Below are 21,535 nucleotides of genomic sequence, written 5' to 3'. Positions count from 1 at the left end.
AAGTGTGAAGCAAAATAAACACTATTGAGTATATAAAACATGAAACTTTTGGAAGAGGAAAATATTAATGAGTCATGATTAAGAAGAATAGTTACAAGTAGGAAGATAACGTACTTTAAAAGTAAAAAAAGTCCACTAACTCAGCTGCACAGGATAACATCTAGTGATCATGGCTTAAAGGTAACCTGGGAAGGAACATTAAGAGAATAACATTTCCAGTTCACCATTACAGAGCCAAAAGAGGAGCTGTGGCTCAAGTGTAAAGCACTAGCCTTGACGAAATGAATGAATGAATGAATAAACTAACTCACTAACTAACTATGTGAGAGTAACCAGGCTTTAAGATCAAGACTCAGGACTAGGAACATAAAATAAATTTTTAGGAAAGTGATTAAGAAAGCACAATTCAAAAACTAGTAGCAGTTAAAATATATTAGTGGAGATGATTGGATAAGTGCAGGATAAGCATGAAAATCCAAAGATATTGGAACAAAATTAAAATGTAGGTGGCTAAAATTGTGACTATACTATCACATGAAAAATGAGGGAGACTCAATTATTCATCAAATTGATTCTAACAATATAAACTAATATCTGATGGAAAAAGAAATCTAGAATTTACTTGACCTCCTATGTATTTAATCATACATGTAAGTTTCATCTTGAGGGTTTATTTCCCCTGGTACTTGTTTTGTCCCGAAAACCATGCAGACAATTTCTATCTGGCCTTAACAATATGATGTAGCACTTGGGAGCAAAAATGCAGCCCAACAGCCCTGCACTGGAAGCCAAGATGGAGAAAACCTCTGTAGCCACCATGACTTTTCCTTTGGCACTGTGGTAGACAGGCAGGAAAGTGAACCAGATACTACAGAACACCAGCATGCTGAAGGTCAGGAACTTGGCTTCATTGAATGTGTCAGGAAGGTTCCTGGCCAGGAAAGCCCCAATGAAGCTGGCCAAGGCCAGAAAAAACAGGTATCCTAAGACACAGTAGAAAGCAGTGAGGGAGCCCTTGTTACACAGGATGATAATGTGGCCGTGTTCAGAGTGTACATCTGTGTCAATGAAGGGAGGTGAAGTCCCCAGTCAAAGTACACAGAATGTCACCTGGATCAGAGTACAGATGGGAATGATGAAGTTAGGAGCCCCTGAGAGCAGTAACCACCTCATTCTTCTCCCTGGATAAGTGACCTTGAAGGCCAGAACCACAGTTGCAGTTTTGGCTAAGACAGCAGAAATAGCTACTGTGAAGACAACTCCAAATGTGGTTTGCTGTAGAATGCAGGTGGCTGTGTTTGGACGGCCAATAAAGAGCAAGGAACAGAGAAAACAGAAGAAGAGGGAGATGAGCAGGATGTAGCTGAGAACTTGGTTATTAGCTTTAACAACGGGAGTGTTCTGATGTTTCACAAAGACTCCAAGAACAATTGCTGTGAGTGTACATAAACATAGAGCCATGCAGGCCAAGGCAATCCCCAAGGGCTCTTCATAAGCCAGGAAACTTAAAGCTCTTTGGAGGCACTGGTTTCTCTCTGTGTTGGCATACTGATGATCTGGGCACTTCATACAATGCTCCACATCTGGTGAGGAATTCAAATAATCTTTTCAGTACTTAAAAGCAAATTAGAAAATGCCTACATAGAGAAAATTATAACATGTCAATTCTTATTAGCATAAGAACAAAAATTCCCAAGTATTACCAGATATGTTCAGTATCATATTATATCTTCATCATATTCCCACACACTTCCCCACTTTCTCTTATTTTATGCAGTCCTGGGACTTGCTTTGATGGCCTGGGCACTGTCCCTGAGCTTTCTTTGCTCAAGGCTAGCACTCTGTCACTTGAGCCACAGTGCCCCTTCTGGCTCTTTCTATTTATGTGACACTGAGGAATTGAACCCAGGACTTCATGCATGCTAGACATTCTCTCTATGTCTAATCTACATTCACAATAACTTTATCTTTACGTGTCTATAACACATATTATCCCTTACCATTTTTATTATCCCTAAATTTTTCCAGACCTCTTCATGTTGCCATAGCTCTTCTCAGCCTTGTTTTCACCACTCAAACACTTCATCAAAAAGTGTCCATCACAGGGTTTGTACTTCCCTCCATGTCTCTAGACAATATAAATAAAAACTCTATATCCCTTCCTTGAAGTTGTCATATTGTCTGTCCCACTTGCTTGTAATGCATTGGGCACCATAAAATCAAATCACACTTTCAAGCTCTAAAGTCATTCTGTGCACATCCCTTTTGATTGCTTCTTATACAGAAAACAATCACATCACTTGCTGTGCAGCAACAATATTTCTGGGCACTAGGAAATGAAGATGTGCAAGATCTCTTTTTTCTTTATTTTCTGAAGTCAATTTTGAAAAAAAAAACGGAGACCTCATCCTTTAAGTAGCTTTGCACTTAATATGATGGGCATTAAACATACATTAGTGATTACTTGAACAAACATTCATATGTGAGAGTAAAAAAATAGTTCTATACATAATTGACAACCTGTGATCTTTTTCAAGAAGCAAGAACCTCTACAGTCACAATTAATTTATGAGTAAAATGGAAGACATTGATGCTGCAATCCTAATACACAACTTTTGCATTGCATGGTTTGGGGACACTACTAGAGAATATAAATTTCTCCCCAAGTCATGAACTTACCTGTCCCATTAGCTATCTCATTCTCTGAGCAAGGGGTACAATCATAACAACAAGCAGCCTTTTCCTCCTGAGGGGTTTTCCTGAATCCTGGAACACAACTTTCACTGCAGACAGAGTGAGGAGGCTGAAGAAAATCAGATCTGTGTCAGTAACTGCTCAGACTTTTACCTGGCACTCCAAAAAATTCCATTTTATTTAAAGAATAGGATTATTAAATGTAGCATTTTATGCACATAAATCTGGTCAGTTAATTCAACGTTGGTATAGATTCCACATCATACCACAAACAACTTATGTTCTATCAGCTTGATCTCTATTTAGCCTATTGAACTCTTGAGAAGTGTGAGACCTTTAAAAGTTGATTAATGGTGAGAAAGTGAGTCCTATTGGCCAGCGATATGGAGTTTCCTTGAATTCATGTCATTATTTGTTATTTCCTGCTATTTGTGAATGATGAGGAGTAAGGAGAAACAATTTTCTTTGAAGCTTGAAAAGTGGGCTGTAAGATATTGCATAGGCCTTCTGTTTTAAGGTTATTTGAATACAAAGACTGTCACATTTATACAGTGGCCAAGAGGTGAGAATCTTTTTGATCAGGCTCTTTCACTGATTCATCTCACCAAAGACGCTTAAGCAGTAGGCAAATAGTCATTGAATGGAACTTCCACAAGTGGGAGCAAAATAAACCCTTAAAACATATAAAGTGATTGCTCTGATACTTTGTCACAATGTAGAAACTTGCTAAGAAAAATGCAATTTAATATTCCTAATAAACTTTTAGAAACATTCTGTTAACTTTTTTGGAGATGATCCTGGGACTTGGAACTCGTAGTCTGGGTACTGACCTTGAGGTTTCTGTGCTCAAGATTAGCATTTTATTACTTGAGCCAAATCTCCAGTTGAGGTTTTTATTGCTAACTGAGATACGACCATATAAGATGATGTTAAGCGAAATGAACCCAAAGATGGGGACACAAGTGGTTTTTTTCTTTCTTGCTATTGTTTTTAAAGTATTTATAATGTGCTATGTGTTTTTTCGTTTCTTTGTTATGTTCCTCCCCCATGGTATAACCACTGTTTTCACTGTATATAATTTTGGTGACCTGGGTCTTGTATGTACATTTTTCTAATTTGGGGAGTGGAAGGTAAAAAACAAAATGTTCAAATAGGTATACAATTTAACCCATCGTAACAATGAAATGTACAAGACACTATGTTGAAAATGAACTTTACAACTTGGTGGGTGATGGGGGATTTGGGAAGGTGGAGAAGGAATAGATAGTTGGGAAAAACAAAGTAGAAGGAAACAATGCTCGATAGGAAATGTATTCATTACCTTACTCATGTAACTGTAACCTCTCTGTATACTATTTTTATAATAAAAAGCAAAAAAGTCTCATAGAATATTCTACACAGTTGAGCTTTTAACAAAACTATAATCTTAGATCTGAGGTAGTCATCCACCTGGGTAGATATAATTAGAAGCAAGAGTACCCTCATCCAAGTACTGTTAATGTATTCTATTCTTTTATAGGCAACAATCAGTCAATCCAATTTCTTAAGTGGGAAATATTTTAAATGTCCACTACTTGGTTTTTAGTAAGCACATAGGGTATATATTTATGTGTGTGTGCATGCATGTGTCTGTCTGTCTGTTTGTATGTGTGTGTGTGTGTGTGTGCGTGTGTGCACGCGCACGTACACGCCAGAATTAAATCTTTCAATGTGAGTCTGGGTTGGGTATCTGAGCTTTGTGGCTTAATGTTAACATTTTAGTGCCTAATCCACAGCACCACTTCAGTTTTATTGATGGTTAATTCGAGACTAGTCTCAAAGCATTTCCTGTTAACACTGTATTTTTAAACATGATATTCATATCTCAGCCAGCAAAATATCTAGTATTATAGGAGTAAGTTACTGGCACACAACCAGGTATAAATTTTAAGGGTGAAATTTTTTACTTATATATCCTTAAAATCATTACTGTTGAATCCAACCAACCTCTGTAGTTCCTATGGTCCACTCTACTAGATCTTCAGATAAAGTCAGTTGATGACCATGAAGAGTATATGGAGAAAATTTTCCTACTTTCATTTGAAGTTGAAGACCTTCGGGAAAATTCCAAATGTTCACAATATCATACTCTGCCCCCAATTTCTTTTTCTCATCTAAAATCACTTGATCTCCAGCAGGATTGTGAAACTGGATGTTCTTCAGAAAAGGATGCAGCTACAAGAGAAATATATGGTGAAATATATCCCAGAGTTAAGAAGGAAAACCTGAACCAAGAAAGGCTCTTGATTGCCTTATATTTTTGATTCAGAATTCAAGAATAGTAGAGGCACCTAGTGAGTTGCCTAGAAGAAAACCTATCAGAAAATGAAAATATTCTTTCGGAGTCCTGGTCACTCAGCAAGGAAATAGAAGGCCTCTCTTCAAGAGAAACCAATTTCATGTAAATAGTCATTAGTGAGAAAGTTTTCATTTGCTTACTATAGCTTTCTACATCCACTACTTTTGTGATCATCTATAGTATGGGCTTAGTTAAAATTTAATAGATAAAATAGAATAAAACTTGATCGCTTATGAAAAATATACATAATATGTGCAGGAGGTCATCATTTACACTTACTTAATAAATGCAGATTCCTATGGTGATTTTGAAATCTTCAAAATATTGGTTATAAACATGTTGGTTTATTTGTAAATAAAAGCATTTTTAGAAATGTCCTTTTTCATGGCTGCTTTTCTTGAAGTGTACTTAAAAAGATTCCTAGAGAATCTCACACACAATTGAAGAAGTATAGTATCTTGGGGTTTGAGACAATACCACAATTATTTAGTTTCATAGAGTAAGAACCTCTCTACAACGTAATTTTCTTCCTAATGGGTGATGTACAACACAGAAGGCCTTACCTGTGCAGGGGAAGACACTATCCCAATTCTATGTCCCATTGTTTGTGTTTCTGTTTGGTAAAGCAGCATATCATGGAGAGCCTGGGCCACAGCATACACAGCATTGTATACACTGTAACTGTCTCCAGACATACTCATGTCAAATATATGCCTAGGCAACCAATCCAAGGAGGCATCATGAGGACAGTTCTCCCACCTCACACAGCCAGACTCAGAATCTGAACAATTAAAAGAGAGAAACCATAACCTAGCAAGAAAAAAGTCTTCTGGGTATTTGCACGGGTTAACTGATTTGAGAAAATCTGTGAATCCAGAAACATCTGGGTGATGGTGTGAAAAAACGAGAGGTACAAGGAATGAACCTAGAATGAAATATCTCTTTCTCATGGTTACATCCCACTCTGAGTTCATAATAAAAACTTTGCCTTGTATTAAAAATTGTTCAACACATATAAATAAATGTCGTAGGAACTCGTTATCAGCATACACAATGAAGATATTTGCTGAAGATTTATTTATCTGGTTATAATGTGCCATAATTTTGAAAATATTTGACATGGAATTATTTGGTAATGATAGCTCAAAGGCTACACAAACTCTGTTCTTGGCCATCTCTTCTTTGAATGCAGGAAGAATCCACAAACCATTCTCATCTTGTATGGTTATCAGTCCCACCCAATTCCAGCTGAAGTGAAGTAGTAATAAAACCATGGCCTTAGCTATTGAAGTGTCCTTTGAAGCCATTTGATAGAGACCAGAAAACATCTTATTGTCACTCAGAGCATGATCGAAAGGCCCAGAAGTAAGCTAAAGGGAATGAGAACAGGAGGCTGCAAAAATGAGAAGATTTCCATCCATCCTAATTCCAGTCATGATGTGTATATCATATAACTATGTGCAATAGTTGGAAGGTAGGTTTTTCGATTAATTTTGGAAGAAATAAATTTAAAAATTTAAATTATTTGACAATGTATTTATTGGTGTTTACAAAATCTCTTAATCATTGTCACTGTTTCCATCAACTCCTGTAATCGATATCCACCCCACATATTCACTGACTTTCCTAGTTCCATTTTCACATATATGTACATTGAATATTATATTATTTTCTATACCCTTCTGCTCCTTTCTCCTCTTCCATATTCCCTGAACACCTAGAAAGCCACCCTCATTGATGATATGCTCAGTTGCCTGGTGTTTTTATGTACAGTCTCTTTCTCTGAGCGGTTATATCACTCAATTCTACCCTGATATGTACCATATTTCAGTGAGACTGATCATATATGTATATATATACATATATATAGGTATATATATACCTATATATACCTATATATATATAGGTATATATATATACCTATATATATGTATATATATATACCTATATATAAATATCTGAGTGTGTTATTTTAAACATTTCATTTTCCTATTTTAAACAAAACATTACATATCAGAGATCATATACCTCCTTTCTCTTTCTAAGTCTGACATATTGCATTCAATATATCTTACATATGAGCCTGCATATATGTGTGAATGAGTGTGTGTGTGTGTGTGTGTGTGTGTGTGTGTGTGTGTGTGTGTTAGTAAAGGACCAGGGACTCTGTAGTAGTTCTTGGCTTTTTCCCCCAAATGTAGGACTGTACCACTTGAACCACACATTACCACATGATTTTTTCTAATTAATTAGAAATGATTTCGGAGTCATTAGGATTAGAGATGTGGTCCATCAGCATCATGCTCAACATATCTGGACATTTTATAGTCTTTTTCCATTTCCTGATTTTTTTAAAGAATCTACATCAATTATAAGGCTTAAAATTCTAAAATAATACCTTTTGGCTATAATGTTTTCATCCCCTTTTTAAAACCAACAGGACTATAAATATCACATTATCTTTGAATACATACTCTTTTTTATGCTACATTTTGAAATATGTTTTTATTGTAAAAAATACTGTACATAGGGGGTACAGTTACATGAGTAAGGTAATGAGTACATTTCCAATTGAGCATTGTTACCTCGTCCTTTGTTTTCCCCTACCATCCTTTCCCTCCCCACCTCCCACACTCCTCCTGTCCCCCTTCCTCTCTGCCAAAGTTGTAAACTTTATTTTCACCAAAGTGTCTTATACATCTCATTGTTACAATGGGTCAACTTGTATCCTTATTTAAGCATTTTGTTATTTCCCTTCCCTTCCATAAATCAAGTCTCTTCCTTTTGTCCTCTTCTAACACCTGAGATGGCACAAAATTAGACATTCTTACGATCTCCCACCCCTCACACTCTCACCTGTGGAAAATTATAGAGGTCCAGCAGTGTCCCAATCTGTGAAGATAATGCTCCTGAAGGTCCTGTAAGTACTGCTATAGACGGGTTGTCTCTCATACAATTATAGTTTGGAAAGTCATATTTCCCAAAGAGGCAAATGAAGGGATTTTTAAATGATGTCCTTGATCCATATTGAACATCATAGATACTAAATCCCAGAGTTAAGTTATGTAAAAGATCAGGGTTTTTGTTGATCTCTTCTATAGCAAAAGCCAAGGCCAAAACACACTGGTAGTTCTTGAAGGTAAACCTGCATAATGAGCATAGAAATTCAACAGGAGTATTTCAAAATTATGGTTTTTATGAAAGGAATGCTTGCGTTTCTGCTAATAAGTATGGTAAAATATTATGCCCAATTAGGATAGAATATGAATACAATGTCTTGTGCTTGAATATAGGGTTATGTAAAGATATGAAAGGAATTTGTCATGAATTACATTCAGAAACTTAGTTCAGCCAAGCGCTTGCTTTATATCCTCTACCATATACATGCAACATTTTCCATTAGGCATGGAGTAAGTTGTGATGAGACACAAAATATTCTGTTGCCTTCACCTTGGGTAAATATGGTAAACAGGTGGAGACCTGTGTGAAAAGCCTTCTGGTTCAGTCTCCCAGTTGCTGTTAAGTGGTTATATTGCAGGTTGAGCTAACTAACAATTCTTCAATTTAATAGCATCTTTCAGAAGGAAAACATTATTTAATGAAGATTCTATAGCAAGCTTTGCTCACATACCCAACAAAATCAACAGCTCTTCCTGCAATATCAACCACAACAAAAGCTTAATAACAGGTGAGATAATTTAACTGTTATTTATGTAATGAGAACATAGGTACACAACCAACTCCAAGGTACTGAATATGGGGAAAGGAGCCTACAATGTAGGTAATGAGGAAAGAATTGTGAGAAATCTTTACATTGAAATCCACCATCCAAATCCACCATGAGGAATTACACTAATATTTATTATATTTGCTAGTGTATTTATCTTGAGATATAGAAAAGGAAAAAACATAAAGTTGTAAAGAGGATAAAAATGCTTTCCTTTCTCTTTTGTGATATGTATGTGCAACGTTAAATCTGCGTGTGAGAACATTAAAAATTAATGTAATGAAATCAATTTACATTGTGCAAAAAGAACACAATGGAGACAACATGAAAATACAAATGATTCAAAATGGAGAGAAATAATCCATGAAAATACAAGAAAAAGGCAAATAAAGCAAAATTAATTCTTAGAGAAAATGTCCAGGCTATGGGTCAGACAATGAAGAACCTACAATATAGTTCTAAAATGCTTTAAGAAGAGGTTGATGAAAATATGAAAAGAAAGAAAATGTACACAGGACAATTCCTGAGCATGATGAGACTAGGTAAAGCTTATTAGAAGAAGTCATGGCATCTACAAAAATAAAGGTAAATCTATATCGCAGATGAAAAGGAAACTAATAGTACAGATGAAATGAAAGTGTCTTCTCCTGGCAAAAGAATATAAGACAATGATCATTCCTGGAGGGAAAAAAGTAAAGGAGCGTGCAAGAAATTTAGGGAAAAATGAACTTTACAACTTTGGCGTGTGGGCGGGGTGGGAGGGGCCGGGCTAGATTGGGGGGAGATGGGAAGGAATGGTAAGGGGAAACAAAGGAGGAGGCAACAATGCTTGATAAGAAGTGCATTCACTTAATATAATTTTTTCCAAGTCTTTCCTTTTCCTAACAAATGGGGCAATGTCATTCTTTCTGATGAAGGCATAGAATTCCATTGTGTATATATACCATCCCATGATTTCCCTTATTTGCAATATCTAGTACATGTATGAGTCAAGCAGAAAAGTTCATATAAAGTGATGTTAAGAAAATGAACCCTAAGATATGAATTTTAAATGTTTTTTTTCTTTCATGCATTTGTTTCTAATGCAATTATAAGATTATTTTTTGTTGCCTTGTATGTCCCTCCCCCACAGTATAACCTCTGCTTTCACTGTATTTGATGTCGGTATAATTTGTGGAGGGAAAGGGGAAAAACAAGTTGCTTAAATAAGGATACAGGTGGACCTGTTGCAACAATAAGAAGTACAAGTTTTCATGTCGAAAACGAATTTACAACTTGGGGGGAGAATGCTTGGGGTGGGAGGGAGGATGGGAAGGTATGGGAAGGGTAAACAAAGGAGGAGGCTACAATGCTTGATAAGAAATGTACTCATGGGCTGGGAAGGTGGCTCAGTGGTAGAGCGCTTGCCTTGCTTGCCTGAGGCCCTGGGTTCGATTCCTCAGCACCACATAAGCAAAAAAAAAATACCGGAAGTGGCGCTGTGGCTCAAGTGGTAGAGCGCTAGCCTTGAGCTGAAGACTTGAGGGATAGCGCCCAGGCCCAGAGTTCAGGCCCCACTACCGGACCAAAAAAAAAATTGCCCTTAAGAAATGTACTCACTATCTTGCCCATGTAATTGTAACCCCTCTGTACAGTATTTTCACAATAAAAAAATCAAAAAAAGAAGTGGATTCATTACCTTGCCCATGTAATTGTCACCCCTCTGTACAGGGTATTCACAATAAAAAAAAGCAACTACAAAAAAGGAAATTTAGAAGTCAACCAAAAGCCCTACTTTAAGATTACATATTCACAAAGGAGGAGAGCAAGCAATTAAAAAAGACAGAAAATATATCTAATGGAATTTTATTAGAAAAATTTCTGAGCATGGAAAAATAAAGACACATTCAGGAACAGGGAGTAATAGAAGCCCAAACAGTCCAGACCAGAAAAGAGCATGCTATTGCCCATGGAAAGGGTACTGGAAGATATTAGAGAGGAACAAGTGATTATTTATGAAGGAAAAGCTGTCAGAATAAATACAACGTTCTAATATGTGACAGTGAAAGGAAGAAGAGGCTGAAATGATGTATGCCACAGTTTATAGGCAAACATCTACCAACCAAAAACAGCGTACCCAGCAAAATACTCCTTCATAACTAGTGAACAAATATAAAATTGCATAACAAGAATAAGTGCAATAATTTTTCTCACCAATCCAGCAATAGAAAAATAGCTAAGGAAATACATATTGAAAATCAATCAGAATGCCATAGTGGTGGAAAGAACATTCCATATTAGAGAGCCAGGTAAACATTATAGGAAAAGATGAGGCACAGCCACCAAGCAGGTGGATAATATGTCAGGAGTTACCAAACACTTCTCAATTCTCAGCATTAATGGCCTTAAATTTCCAAATAATTGGAACAGATGAGAGAATTGAATCAAATAACAAGACCCATGTATGTGCTGTCCACAAGAGACCCATCATGCCAACAAAAATGAACATTTTCTAATTGAATGCCTGCAATAATATATTTCAAGCAAATGCTCCCATAAACAGGGTGGAGTAGCAATCCTAATATCAGATGAAATAGATTTAAAATTAAAATTAATGGTAATAAACAAAGGAGGGCACTACAGAAAAATAAATACAACTCTCCCTCAAGAGCATATAACAATTCTAAATATCCATGCACCAAATACTGGACACCCAACTTCATTAAACAAATACTTATTAATCTAAAACTTATCTAAAAATAGATGCAAACACATTGATTGCTGGTGACATCAAAATTTCACTGTTGTGGCTGGATAAATCATCCAGGCAAAAATTCAGCATAGGACCATTATACATAAACAACTGCATTGATAAAATAGAATTACCATATAGCTAGTAAATAATTAACCCAGGAGCATCCGAATATACATTCTTTTCAGCCACTCAAACAACATTCTCCAAACTAGATCATCCTGTAACTCAAGCACATCTGTGCAAATTCGAAAAAAGTCATGATTTCCTACATCCTGACAGATCATAATGGAAGAAAATTACAACTCAGCAGGAAAAGCTATTACAGAAAATCCCTTAAAACTGGTGACTGAACAACATATTGCAGAATGACCAGAAGGTTGTTGATAAGATTAGAAGGTTGATTCCAGTTTTTATGAAGCAACAGATATGAATACTAAAAAAAAAATCAGCTACTTTGGGACACAATGAAGGCAGTAGTCAGAAGAAAATCTATACCTCTAAATGCCTACAGAAACAAATTGGAGAAGTCACAAATTAATAATTTAATGATAAGCATTAAGTTCCTTGTACAAAAGGAACATGACCAATTCAAAACCACTAAATGGAAACAATAAAATTAAAACCAGGGGCTGGGAAGGTAGCTGAGTGTTACAGTGCTTGCCTTGCATGTATGAGACCCTGGGTTTGCTTCCTCAGAACCACATAAGTAGAAAAACCTGGTAGTGGCCATGTGGGTCAAGTGGTGGAGTGCTGGCCTTGAGCTGAATAGCTGAGCATCAGTGCCCAGGCCCAGAATTCAGGCCCTACGGCCGACAGAAAAAATTAAAATAAGAAGTAAACTAAATAGAGAAGAATATACCATAGAACATATAAAAAATGAACAGACTGGTTCTTTGAATAAATTAAAAAACTGAGAGACCCTTAGCAAATCTGAACACAAAAGGAAAAGAACACAAAAAATTATAGACAACATTACATTCCATGGTGAAAATTTAAACCAATTTCCTCTAAAGTCAGGAAGAAGAAACAGATACTCATTTTCTCTTCCTTTTCTATGTTGCAGTGGAATTTCTAGCAAGAGAAATAAAGCAAGAGAAAAAAATGAAGTGGATCCAAATAGGAAATGAGAGGCATAACTATCCCTATTTGCAATTTTTTTTCAGGGGACCAAGGCATCTATTAGTCAGCCAAACCTTCATGGCTGAGGTGCCAGTTAATACTTGGTACTAGCAGCTTCTTCCCCAAGAAGCCCCTCTGCCGCAGAGCACTAGTGTTTCCCATATTCTCTCCTGCAATACGTTCAGGATGTCTGGCGTTACATTGAGGTGTTTACAGATGGTGTAACCCAGGATGGAAAGATACCTATAGCTTCCTCCCCCAAACTAATCCAAAACTTTCGAAAAGTACAGAATCAAAATTAACCCATTAAAATCAGTAGATTTCTGGTGTGCCAACAATGAGAAGTTTGTGACTAAATTCAGGTAAACCACATTTTTTAATAGACTCAAAAAATTGAAAAGACCCAGGAAATACCTTAACCAAAGATGTGAACAAAACCTGAAGAAAACTTTAAATGTCTGAAAAAATTAAAGAATTTATAAGCAAATGGAAAACCTTTTTTTTTCTCGGTTGTGGGGCTTGAACTCTGGGTTTGGGCACTGTCCCTGCGCTCTTTAGCTCAAGGCAAACACTCTACCGCTTGAGCCACAGCACCACTTCCGGTTTTCTAGTGGTTTATTGGAGATAAAAGTCTCACAGAATGTCTGCCCAAGCTGGCATTGATTCGTGATCCTCAGATCTCAGCCTCCTGACAAGCTAGTATTACAGGTGTGAGCCATCGACGCCAAGCTTAATGGAATAACTTTGATGTTCCTGAATGGGCAGGATTATCATCGTGAACATGGCAGCACTGCCCAGTTATTCTGCACATTCAATGCAATGTCCATTAAAATCCCAACAACATCTTGAGTGATATAGAAGAAATATGAAAATTTTTACGGAAAAATCAAGACAAAGAGCAAAAATGGTCTTTCACATCAAGAATAACAATATCTATCTTCAAACTCTGAGACAAAGCCTTAGTAAGAAAAGATATTTGGTAGTGACCCATGAAAAGGCCTGAGAACCAATGGAATAGAAGTCCCAGAAATAAACTTGCATATCTATAGCCATCTAATATCTCATAAGGAAACAAAAAACACAAAATGGAAGAAAAAAGCCTCTTCACTGAGTGGTGCTGGCAGAATTTTGTATACATGAGCAGAAAACTACTAGAATCATTTCCAGATGGATCAGTGATCTCAATGTAAGGCCAGATTCACTAAAGGTATTACAGGAAGGATTGTGAAACATAAAGGTTACATGATGGATATCACAGATTGAAACATCTTAATCAAGTTCCAGAATCACAACAAATCAAATAAAATCTAGGTAAATTTCATTCACCCCAAAAATATTTCTGCATGGCAAAGAACATACTTATCAAGATAAATACCTGAGAAAATGGGAGAAAGTCTTTCTAACATGTATGAGTTTATGTATGACGTTAGAAAACGTCATATATAAAATCTACTCAAAGGTCAAAAATTTAAAAAATACCCTCAATAAACAAATCCTCAAAGAAACAAAAACTCAATTATTCATAAATGGTCTAAAGACATAGAGATTTCTCCAAAGAACAAATAAGAATGAATATATGAAGAGATATTCAAAGTCTCTGGGCATAAAAGGAATGCAAATCAAAAAACATACTGAGATTCCAGCACAACCAAATGAGAATGTCCATTAGGAAGAAATCTAACAATATCAGATGTTGGCAGGATTAAACAGCTGCCAAGTTTTAATTTTTTGAAAATATATTTAACACATGTGCAGGTCATACTATAGTAATGCGAGAATTTGACAAGCAAAATATGCCCAAACATAAAACCAAAGGACTTCATTTTCCAACAATTATAAAATACTTAAATAATAATTAAAGTATTAAATGTAATTAATTAAAGATTAATGTGTGATAACGTGAACTTTATGTTTTTGGTCATGGGGGCTGAACTCTGGCCTGGACGCTGTCCCTCAGCTCTTCAGTTCAAGGCTAGTGGCCTACCACTTGAGCCACAGAACCACTTCTTGCTTTTTTTCTGCTTATGTGGTGTAGAGGAATCGAACCCAGGGCCTCATGCTTCGAGGCAAGTGCTCTACCACTGAACCAACTTCCCAGCCCAAGTGAACTGTTTTTTAAGACAAAATATAAGAAATAAAACAAATGAAAATAACAAGAGCTTACAATAAATCTATGAATATAGAAAATGGATGAAAGAAAGGAATATAACAACCCTGCTTAAATCAAGAGAGAATATTGTGGAAGAACAACTTATCCTGCAACTCAAGGAACTAGATATCCAACCACCAAATTAGTACAAGGAATATAATCAAACAGAATAATATATAGAGAATAAAAATAGTAACAATAAGCAATGAATCAAAATCAGCTTGTACTAAAACAAAAGGTTGATAAGACAAGTAAAAGTCATGAACAAGGGCTGCGAAGTTGGCTCATTGGTAGAGTGCTTGCTTTGCATGCATGAGGCCCTGGGTTCGATTGCTCAACACCACATAAGTGAAAAGAAAAAAGCCGGAAGTGGAGTTGTGGCTCAAGTGGTAGAGTGCTAGCCTTGAGCTGAAGAGCTGAGAGACAGCGCCCAGGCCCAGAGTTCAGGCTCCACGACCAGACACCCCCCCCCCAAAAAAAAGGCAGGAACAATCACAGCAGAAATAACCACAATAACCCATATGGACACATAGCTGCCAGGATTCTGGATGAGCTAAATATATATGGTGAAAAAAGTCATGTTACAGAAAACCATCTACAGTTTTAGTACAGCCTCCATCCCATTTCCTATCAATTCCATTGCAGAAAGAGAAGAGTCAAAACTAAATTTTATGTAAAAGGAAATTGTCAATTATTTAGACTTATCTTAAGGCACAAGAACAATACTGTAGTATCACTACAACTATCTTTATTTTATACTAAGGAGACAAGTAGCAGAAAAATGACTGTGTTGAAAACAGACAATGTATCAATGAAATATAAGGCCCAGAAATAGTTGTAATCAAATACAGTTACCTGATTCTTTGAGAAGTTCACAAAAAATGTCTGGCCTGGGAATGGGACCCTAAGAAAGGCATAGCACTGTCAAACTGTGTGTCCATTTGTCCAATAATGAAATTTGACCCTATTCTTCAATCTGTACTTTTTTTCAACTCACAAGTTGATTGCTTATTAATAAGTGATTACAACTTTACAAGTAATAGAGAAATTGAGGGACAACATAACTTTAATAGAAGTCAAACTGCTCATAAAATAATAGCAAGAATAAGCTCTAAATTTCACTGAGTGGAAGAAAGCTTTTCATTCACAAGTCCTCATATTCCACACTACAAAACAAAGTAGCTGTGGTTGCATCCATTTGAAAATTTTCCGCACAATGGATGAAACAGTGGGATATCCAAATGAATGGTTGAAATTACTGGTACCTATTCATTTCACAGAGGATTAATAGCATAGTATAAAACAACTCTAAATTTTAAATACCAGTAGGAAAAATGCAGTTAAGGAACAAGCAGATGAGCAGACACATTAAAATTTAAAAATTACAAAGGGAAAACCAATACTGAAAAAAATGTTAAACTATTTGAGCAATCAGATCAGTAAAAATAAAAGATAAAATGAGTTACCCATCAAGCCTGACAAAAATTGCAGTTTCAATTGAGCTACAAAATGTATGTGCTCAATGAGGGAATGTAAAATATTAAACTGAACATTTAGGGCCAGAGAAGTTTAAGTTGAATTGGAAGATGGCAGTGTGGGCAGAAGGAATGTGCATTTTTAAATCATGGTATCAAGATATAGTAACTCAGTAATGAGGTGTGAGCTGGAGATACATGCTAGAAATATATAGGGTTTAAATGTTGCTCCTCTGTAGCAGAAGTTAAGAAGGAGCTATGTCATATATGCTAATTTGTTAATTAATTAAATATCTGCAAGATACAGTAGAAAAAAACACTGTGTGAGGCAAGCACCTGCATATTAGTGCCTAAGTGTTCAATTGTGATAGAATGAGTTCATATTTTCAGTGCTTATTACTGTCTCAGTTACATTTTCATAATGCCCTGGGAACTAGAGGCTTTCTCATTTTGGTGATAACTTTTCAAAAGTAGTCATGGGGATAATTTAAATTCCTATTTATCCTTCATGCACATTTGTACCTGGATCTACCTTTGTACAAAACAAACAAGCTATTTCTTCACAGAGATAGTCTGGAACACAGAAATAGTTTCTGAAAATCATTCCTGAATTTCTTTAGTAGAAAAACCAAAAGGAGGAAGTAATTTTTTTATTTCAAATGTACTATGTATATGGAAATATCACAATGGAACCCATCATAAAATGGTTTGTACACATTCATAAACAAAGTATTTTTTCTAAAAATTCCCCAAAATTGCATTGTTGGTAATGATGTAGAGAAACTGAAGGATGAAGATAGCTCTGAATTAAAATTGCCTGTGCTGGTTGCTCAATCCCTAAATTCTAGCCAATCAGGGGTCTGAGACCCATGGATCCTGAGTGAAAGCCAACTTGGGCAGAAAAGTCCATGACACATTTATCTCCCCTTAAGCAACAAAAAGACAGAAGTGGTGAGCTCAGAGTTCTACAGAAGGCCAATCAAGGGTGCAAAGGAAGCCAAACACCAGTGCCTCATTCCTGTAATCCTAGCTACATCAGGAAGCTGAAAATGAACAGAAGAAATGAGAAATATGGGAAAGGACAAAGGACATCGGAGAAGGTATAAAAATGGTTAAAAATAGTGTGAGTGACCATAATCTAATTTTGTGATATGTAGGGTGGAACTAAAATATGAACCAGTGAGAAACATCATGGTAACATCAGATATCTAATTGCAGTGGTCCACTTATATACAATAAATACTTCATGAATAAATATTACTATCTGTTTTCAATATCATGCATAATACTTTTCTAACCCAGACTGTAATTCTCTTTATGTCTGTAGATAGCTATGAAACTATATTAGCAAAGTAACAAAAGTAGCCAAACATGTTTTGGGAAATGAAGAGAAGGAAAATCAGCTAACCATGGGTAAATAATGAGGTAAATATTGGTGCTCATGCCTGCAGTCTTAGGCACTTAGGAGCCTAAGATTTCAGGATCATGTTTTGAAGCCATCTTAGACATGGATGTCTGTGAACCTCTTATCTCTAATTAATAACCAGAAAGTTCCAGAAGTGTAGATAGCTTGAACGAAGAAGCTCAGTGACAGTGCCCAGGCCATTAGTGCCTAGGACAAGTACAGAAAAAAAAAAACGATAACCAAACATACTAGTGGCATAGAAAATAAGGACAGACATATTCTATAGTAAGGAAGAGAGTAATTCCTATTGCTGCCATCTCTGCTCCCATGGGTGAGCAGGTATCTCAGACTTTATTTCTCATACCAATATTTGGAAAGGAGTACTCATGATAGAGGCAATAAGCATTTCCTCTTGGAGTAGGTATCAAATCGACTGCTAGAGTTCCTTTGAGTGTTGTAGAATCATTTTTCTTTCTTTTTTCCTTTCCTTTCCTAGCCATTTATTAGTGATAACTTCGGATAGAACAAATAGCTAATGGTATGGATGTTCACAAGTAAAGAAGGTCTCATCTTGTATAGATAAAGTTCTCCCATAAGGGACCTTTGATAGTGTTTTCAAACACCTCGATATGACATGAAATAATGAAACAGTGCTTAGTTTGAAAGTCACTGTTTGTCTAAAGTGAAAGATAGCAAGAGAGAGAGTGTGTGTGTCTAAGGGACTGAAATCAGACACTGGACACAGCCCTTGAGCTTTTTTGCTCAACACTACCACTCTGTCACTTGAGTCACATCACCGCTTCCAGGTGACGATAAATCTATCATATATTTCCATACCTGGGCTGTCCTCAAACATTGATCCTCAGTTTTCAGACTCCTGAATAGGTAGTAATACCCCTATGAGACAGCAGTCCACAATAAGAATGTATTTCAGAGATCTCAAGATTAAAGTGATACCTAAACAAAACGTCTGAGACGATTTGCCTATGGGAAAGGAAATGTGTCTGTAGTCTTTTAGCACAGAACTCAAGAAACTGACTCAATTTGTTTGTAATAATATCACTTCATCAATTCTAGTGAGATCTGGCATGGAATAAATACAGGAGTAAAGTGAAATGCTGTTTCCACAGGAAAGAGGAGTTACATGGAAGGAAAACAGATACATTTTCTACCAGCATGTAGAAAATTACTCAACTGTAGAAAGAAGAGGAAATAATGAATCTGAGCCATTTCTGGTGCAGTATGGATGGATTTTCAGAGTAGAAAAGAGACAGTACACTCATCAGTACACTCGGAGTTCCCTCAGCAGTTGCCTATCCTGACAACAAAACAGTAAATAAAATTTAACTGATGAGTTACTTACGGCTTATTCTCTTCTTGTCCAGAAACATCACTGCTACTGAGATCTGTTCCTAAAGTGTAGAGGGGGAAAAACCCAGCAATCATCACATCTCCATTCATGTGTGCTCGCTTCTTCATTGTAGAAAAGCAGTTAGTGCTAGGCAGGGACCTGACAAGGAGCGGAAGCTGAAGGAGAAAGAATATGAAAGTCAAAAGAGACATTCCTGAAGTATCTGCCAAGCTGAAATCCTGACTGGCAGTGAGGCCAACAGTTTCAGGTATATATAGATTCACGTATTTTCGTATATATGTATATGTGTCTTTTTATTGACAGAGATGAATACGGTAGCCCACAGTTCTTGGAAAGCTCTTGCAAGTCCCCAGGCAGAAAGGGTAAAATTCCTCCATGGGGCTCTACATCTGAGACCCTGCATTGAGAAGGAAAACATAAGTTGGAAAACATGTTTACAGATTCCCCTTGTTGAACCCATTTGCTATGATTTCCTTCAAGACCACAAATAGTGAGTCTCTAGGGATAAAGTTAACTTTGATATATTTGGTCCAACATCTGTGACAAGAAACTATTTGCTGAAAGCCATTTAGGATGATGCAACTGGATTGCATCAGAGGATGCCTAATCAGGTGCATGGTGAAATGGCCAGAAAAAAATGTATGCCACTGAGATATCAAGAAAAGCTATTAGGACATCACACACAGTGGGTCAGTTCACAAACTCAAGATCCAGAACAGCCACAGAACATTGCTTCTTGATCTAGGCAGGTTTCCATGAGCATTCCATGTGCACAGTCCTCCCCAAATGTACCTACTTACTATTCCCTGGGAAGCAGTGCTGCTGCTGAAACCAACAGCCTCATATTGAAGGCTCTGCAAAAAAAAATTGCTTCTCTAGTATTTTGACAAATTCACAGATCAGTTCATCAAAAATAGCCTCAATTAAATAGCCTCAATAAGTCAAGTTCAATGCCCAAATTGAGATTTACATTTGCATTCTGCTATTTCACCTTCACATACCTAATTTTTACTAAACAGGATCAAGATTTTTTTCTGTCGGTTGTGGGCTTGAACTCTGGGCTTGGGCACTTTTCAGCTCAAGGCAAGAGCTCTACAGCTTGAACCACAGCTCCACTTCCAGTTTTCTAGTGGTTTATTGGAGATAAGCTTCTCATGGTCTTTCCTGCCCGGGGTGGCTTTGAACCATGATCCTCAAATCTCAGCCTCCTGGGCAGCTAGGATTACAGGCATGAACCACCGGCACCAGGCTAAGTTATTATTTTTAATGATGTACTTGTCTGAGAAAACGTGATTGTGAAGGTTGTTAAGACTCGGGGTCTATGTTAAGGGGGCAGAATGATGCAGGCTCCAGCCTCAGGATTATCTGAGGACTGAGTTTGGGATTAGGAAAGCTCTTGCAATGCCAGGCTAGAAAGGGAAAATGTTCTTTCTCCCTATCTCAAAACACATGTCACAGACTCCTGGGAGCTGAGGAAGTAGCTCTTCTGCTTGCTTAAGCGTAGATGAACAGCTGGTCAAGCATTTTCCTGAGATTTTAGAAGTGGTTTGAACTTGCTCTAAAATAGTTTAGATAATAATATACCTAGACATTGTCTCATAGGTTAAGTAAAAATGTATCTGTTGAAATTTTTGTGTGAATGTTTTCTGACCAAATCTTGGCAAAGATTATGCTTGCTTGTCTTTAAATACCCACTAACAATAAAGCACAGCATGCAGTGGCAATTGCTGTTTGCATGCTGCATCCCCTGTGTCCTGGTGATTTTGTGACCTTTACCCAGGGACCCCATGCACTAGATGTTGACACGTGGTAATACAGGAAATTCTTGCTATGTCAAGTATAAGTCAATATGAAACCATCTGTCTGTTTTCTACTTGTCATAATGTTAGACCCAAATTCCATGCAGAGACCTCAATAGTAGAGCTACTTCAGAGAGGTGAGCACACTCTGCACAAGGCTGCCATGTTTCATACAGATACACATCACAGTATAAATGAAGCTGAATATGTACATTAACAAGCAGGAGGAAAAAACATTTCTCATGAGGTTTCCAGTGGATTTTATATTTGTATACTTTGAAAATACTCGGTACTATATTTTAGCTCCCCTGAGGCTTTATTTATACTTGTACATGTATGTGTAGAGTGAAACTCAGTCTCACAAAAAGTGGCAATGTTTCATGTCATAAATCTATTAATAGTTTCTTGAGGAAATCACATTCATTTCTGTAGTGGTTGCATGAAATGATATTGCCATGAATACGTGCTCCCTTTCACTTCATTCTTGCCATAATTTGTTATTGGTGTTCTTGAAGATAGACATTGTCACAGGAATGTGATAAAATTTAGTGTCCTTTGGCTTTGCATTTTCTTAATGCCAAGGATTTTCAGTGATTTTTATTAGCCAATTATACTTCTGGATTTGAGAACTATCCTTAACCATATTTGCCAATGTGACATGTTGATTGCTTAAGAGTAGTTTTCTGAGTTTCCTGTATATTCTGCTTATTAATCACTTGCCAG

At 36.7% G+C, this 21,535-nt stretch overlaps 1 protein-coding gene across 1 annotated transcript in view; it reads right to left on the bottom strand.

Annotated features, from left to right (window-relative positions):
• Positions 1-657: 657 nt before the first annotated feature.
• The window catches only part of LOC105992187 (vomeronasal type-2 receptor 116-like), a 27,855-nt gene continuing 6,977 nt past the window's right edge, over positions 658-21,535 (bottom strand). The window contains 6 exon segments of the mRNA XM_013025012.1: positions 658-1,583; positions 2,680-2,803; positions 4,681-4,908; positions 5,596-6,402; positions 7,889-8,210; positions 19,005-19,168. Coding sequence (XP_012880466.1) covers positions 658-1,583; positions 2,680-2,803; positions 4,681-4,908; positions 5,596-6,402; positions 7,889-8,210; positions 19,005-19,168 — 2,571 coding nt within the window.

This window comes from Dipodomys ordii, unplaced genomic scaffold (assembly GCF_000151885.1).
Source record: "Dipodomys ordii isolate 6190 unplaced genomic scaffold, Dord_2.0 Scaffold81, whole genome shotgun sequence".
Classification (NCBI taxonomy): domain Eukaryota; kingdom Metazoa; phylum Chordata; class Mammalia; order Rodentia; family Heteromyidae; genus Dipodomys; species Dipodomys ordii.
The sequence above is the reverse complement of the archived record's forward strand: the minus strand, read 5'-3'. Positions and strand labels throughout refer to the sequence as shown.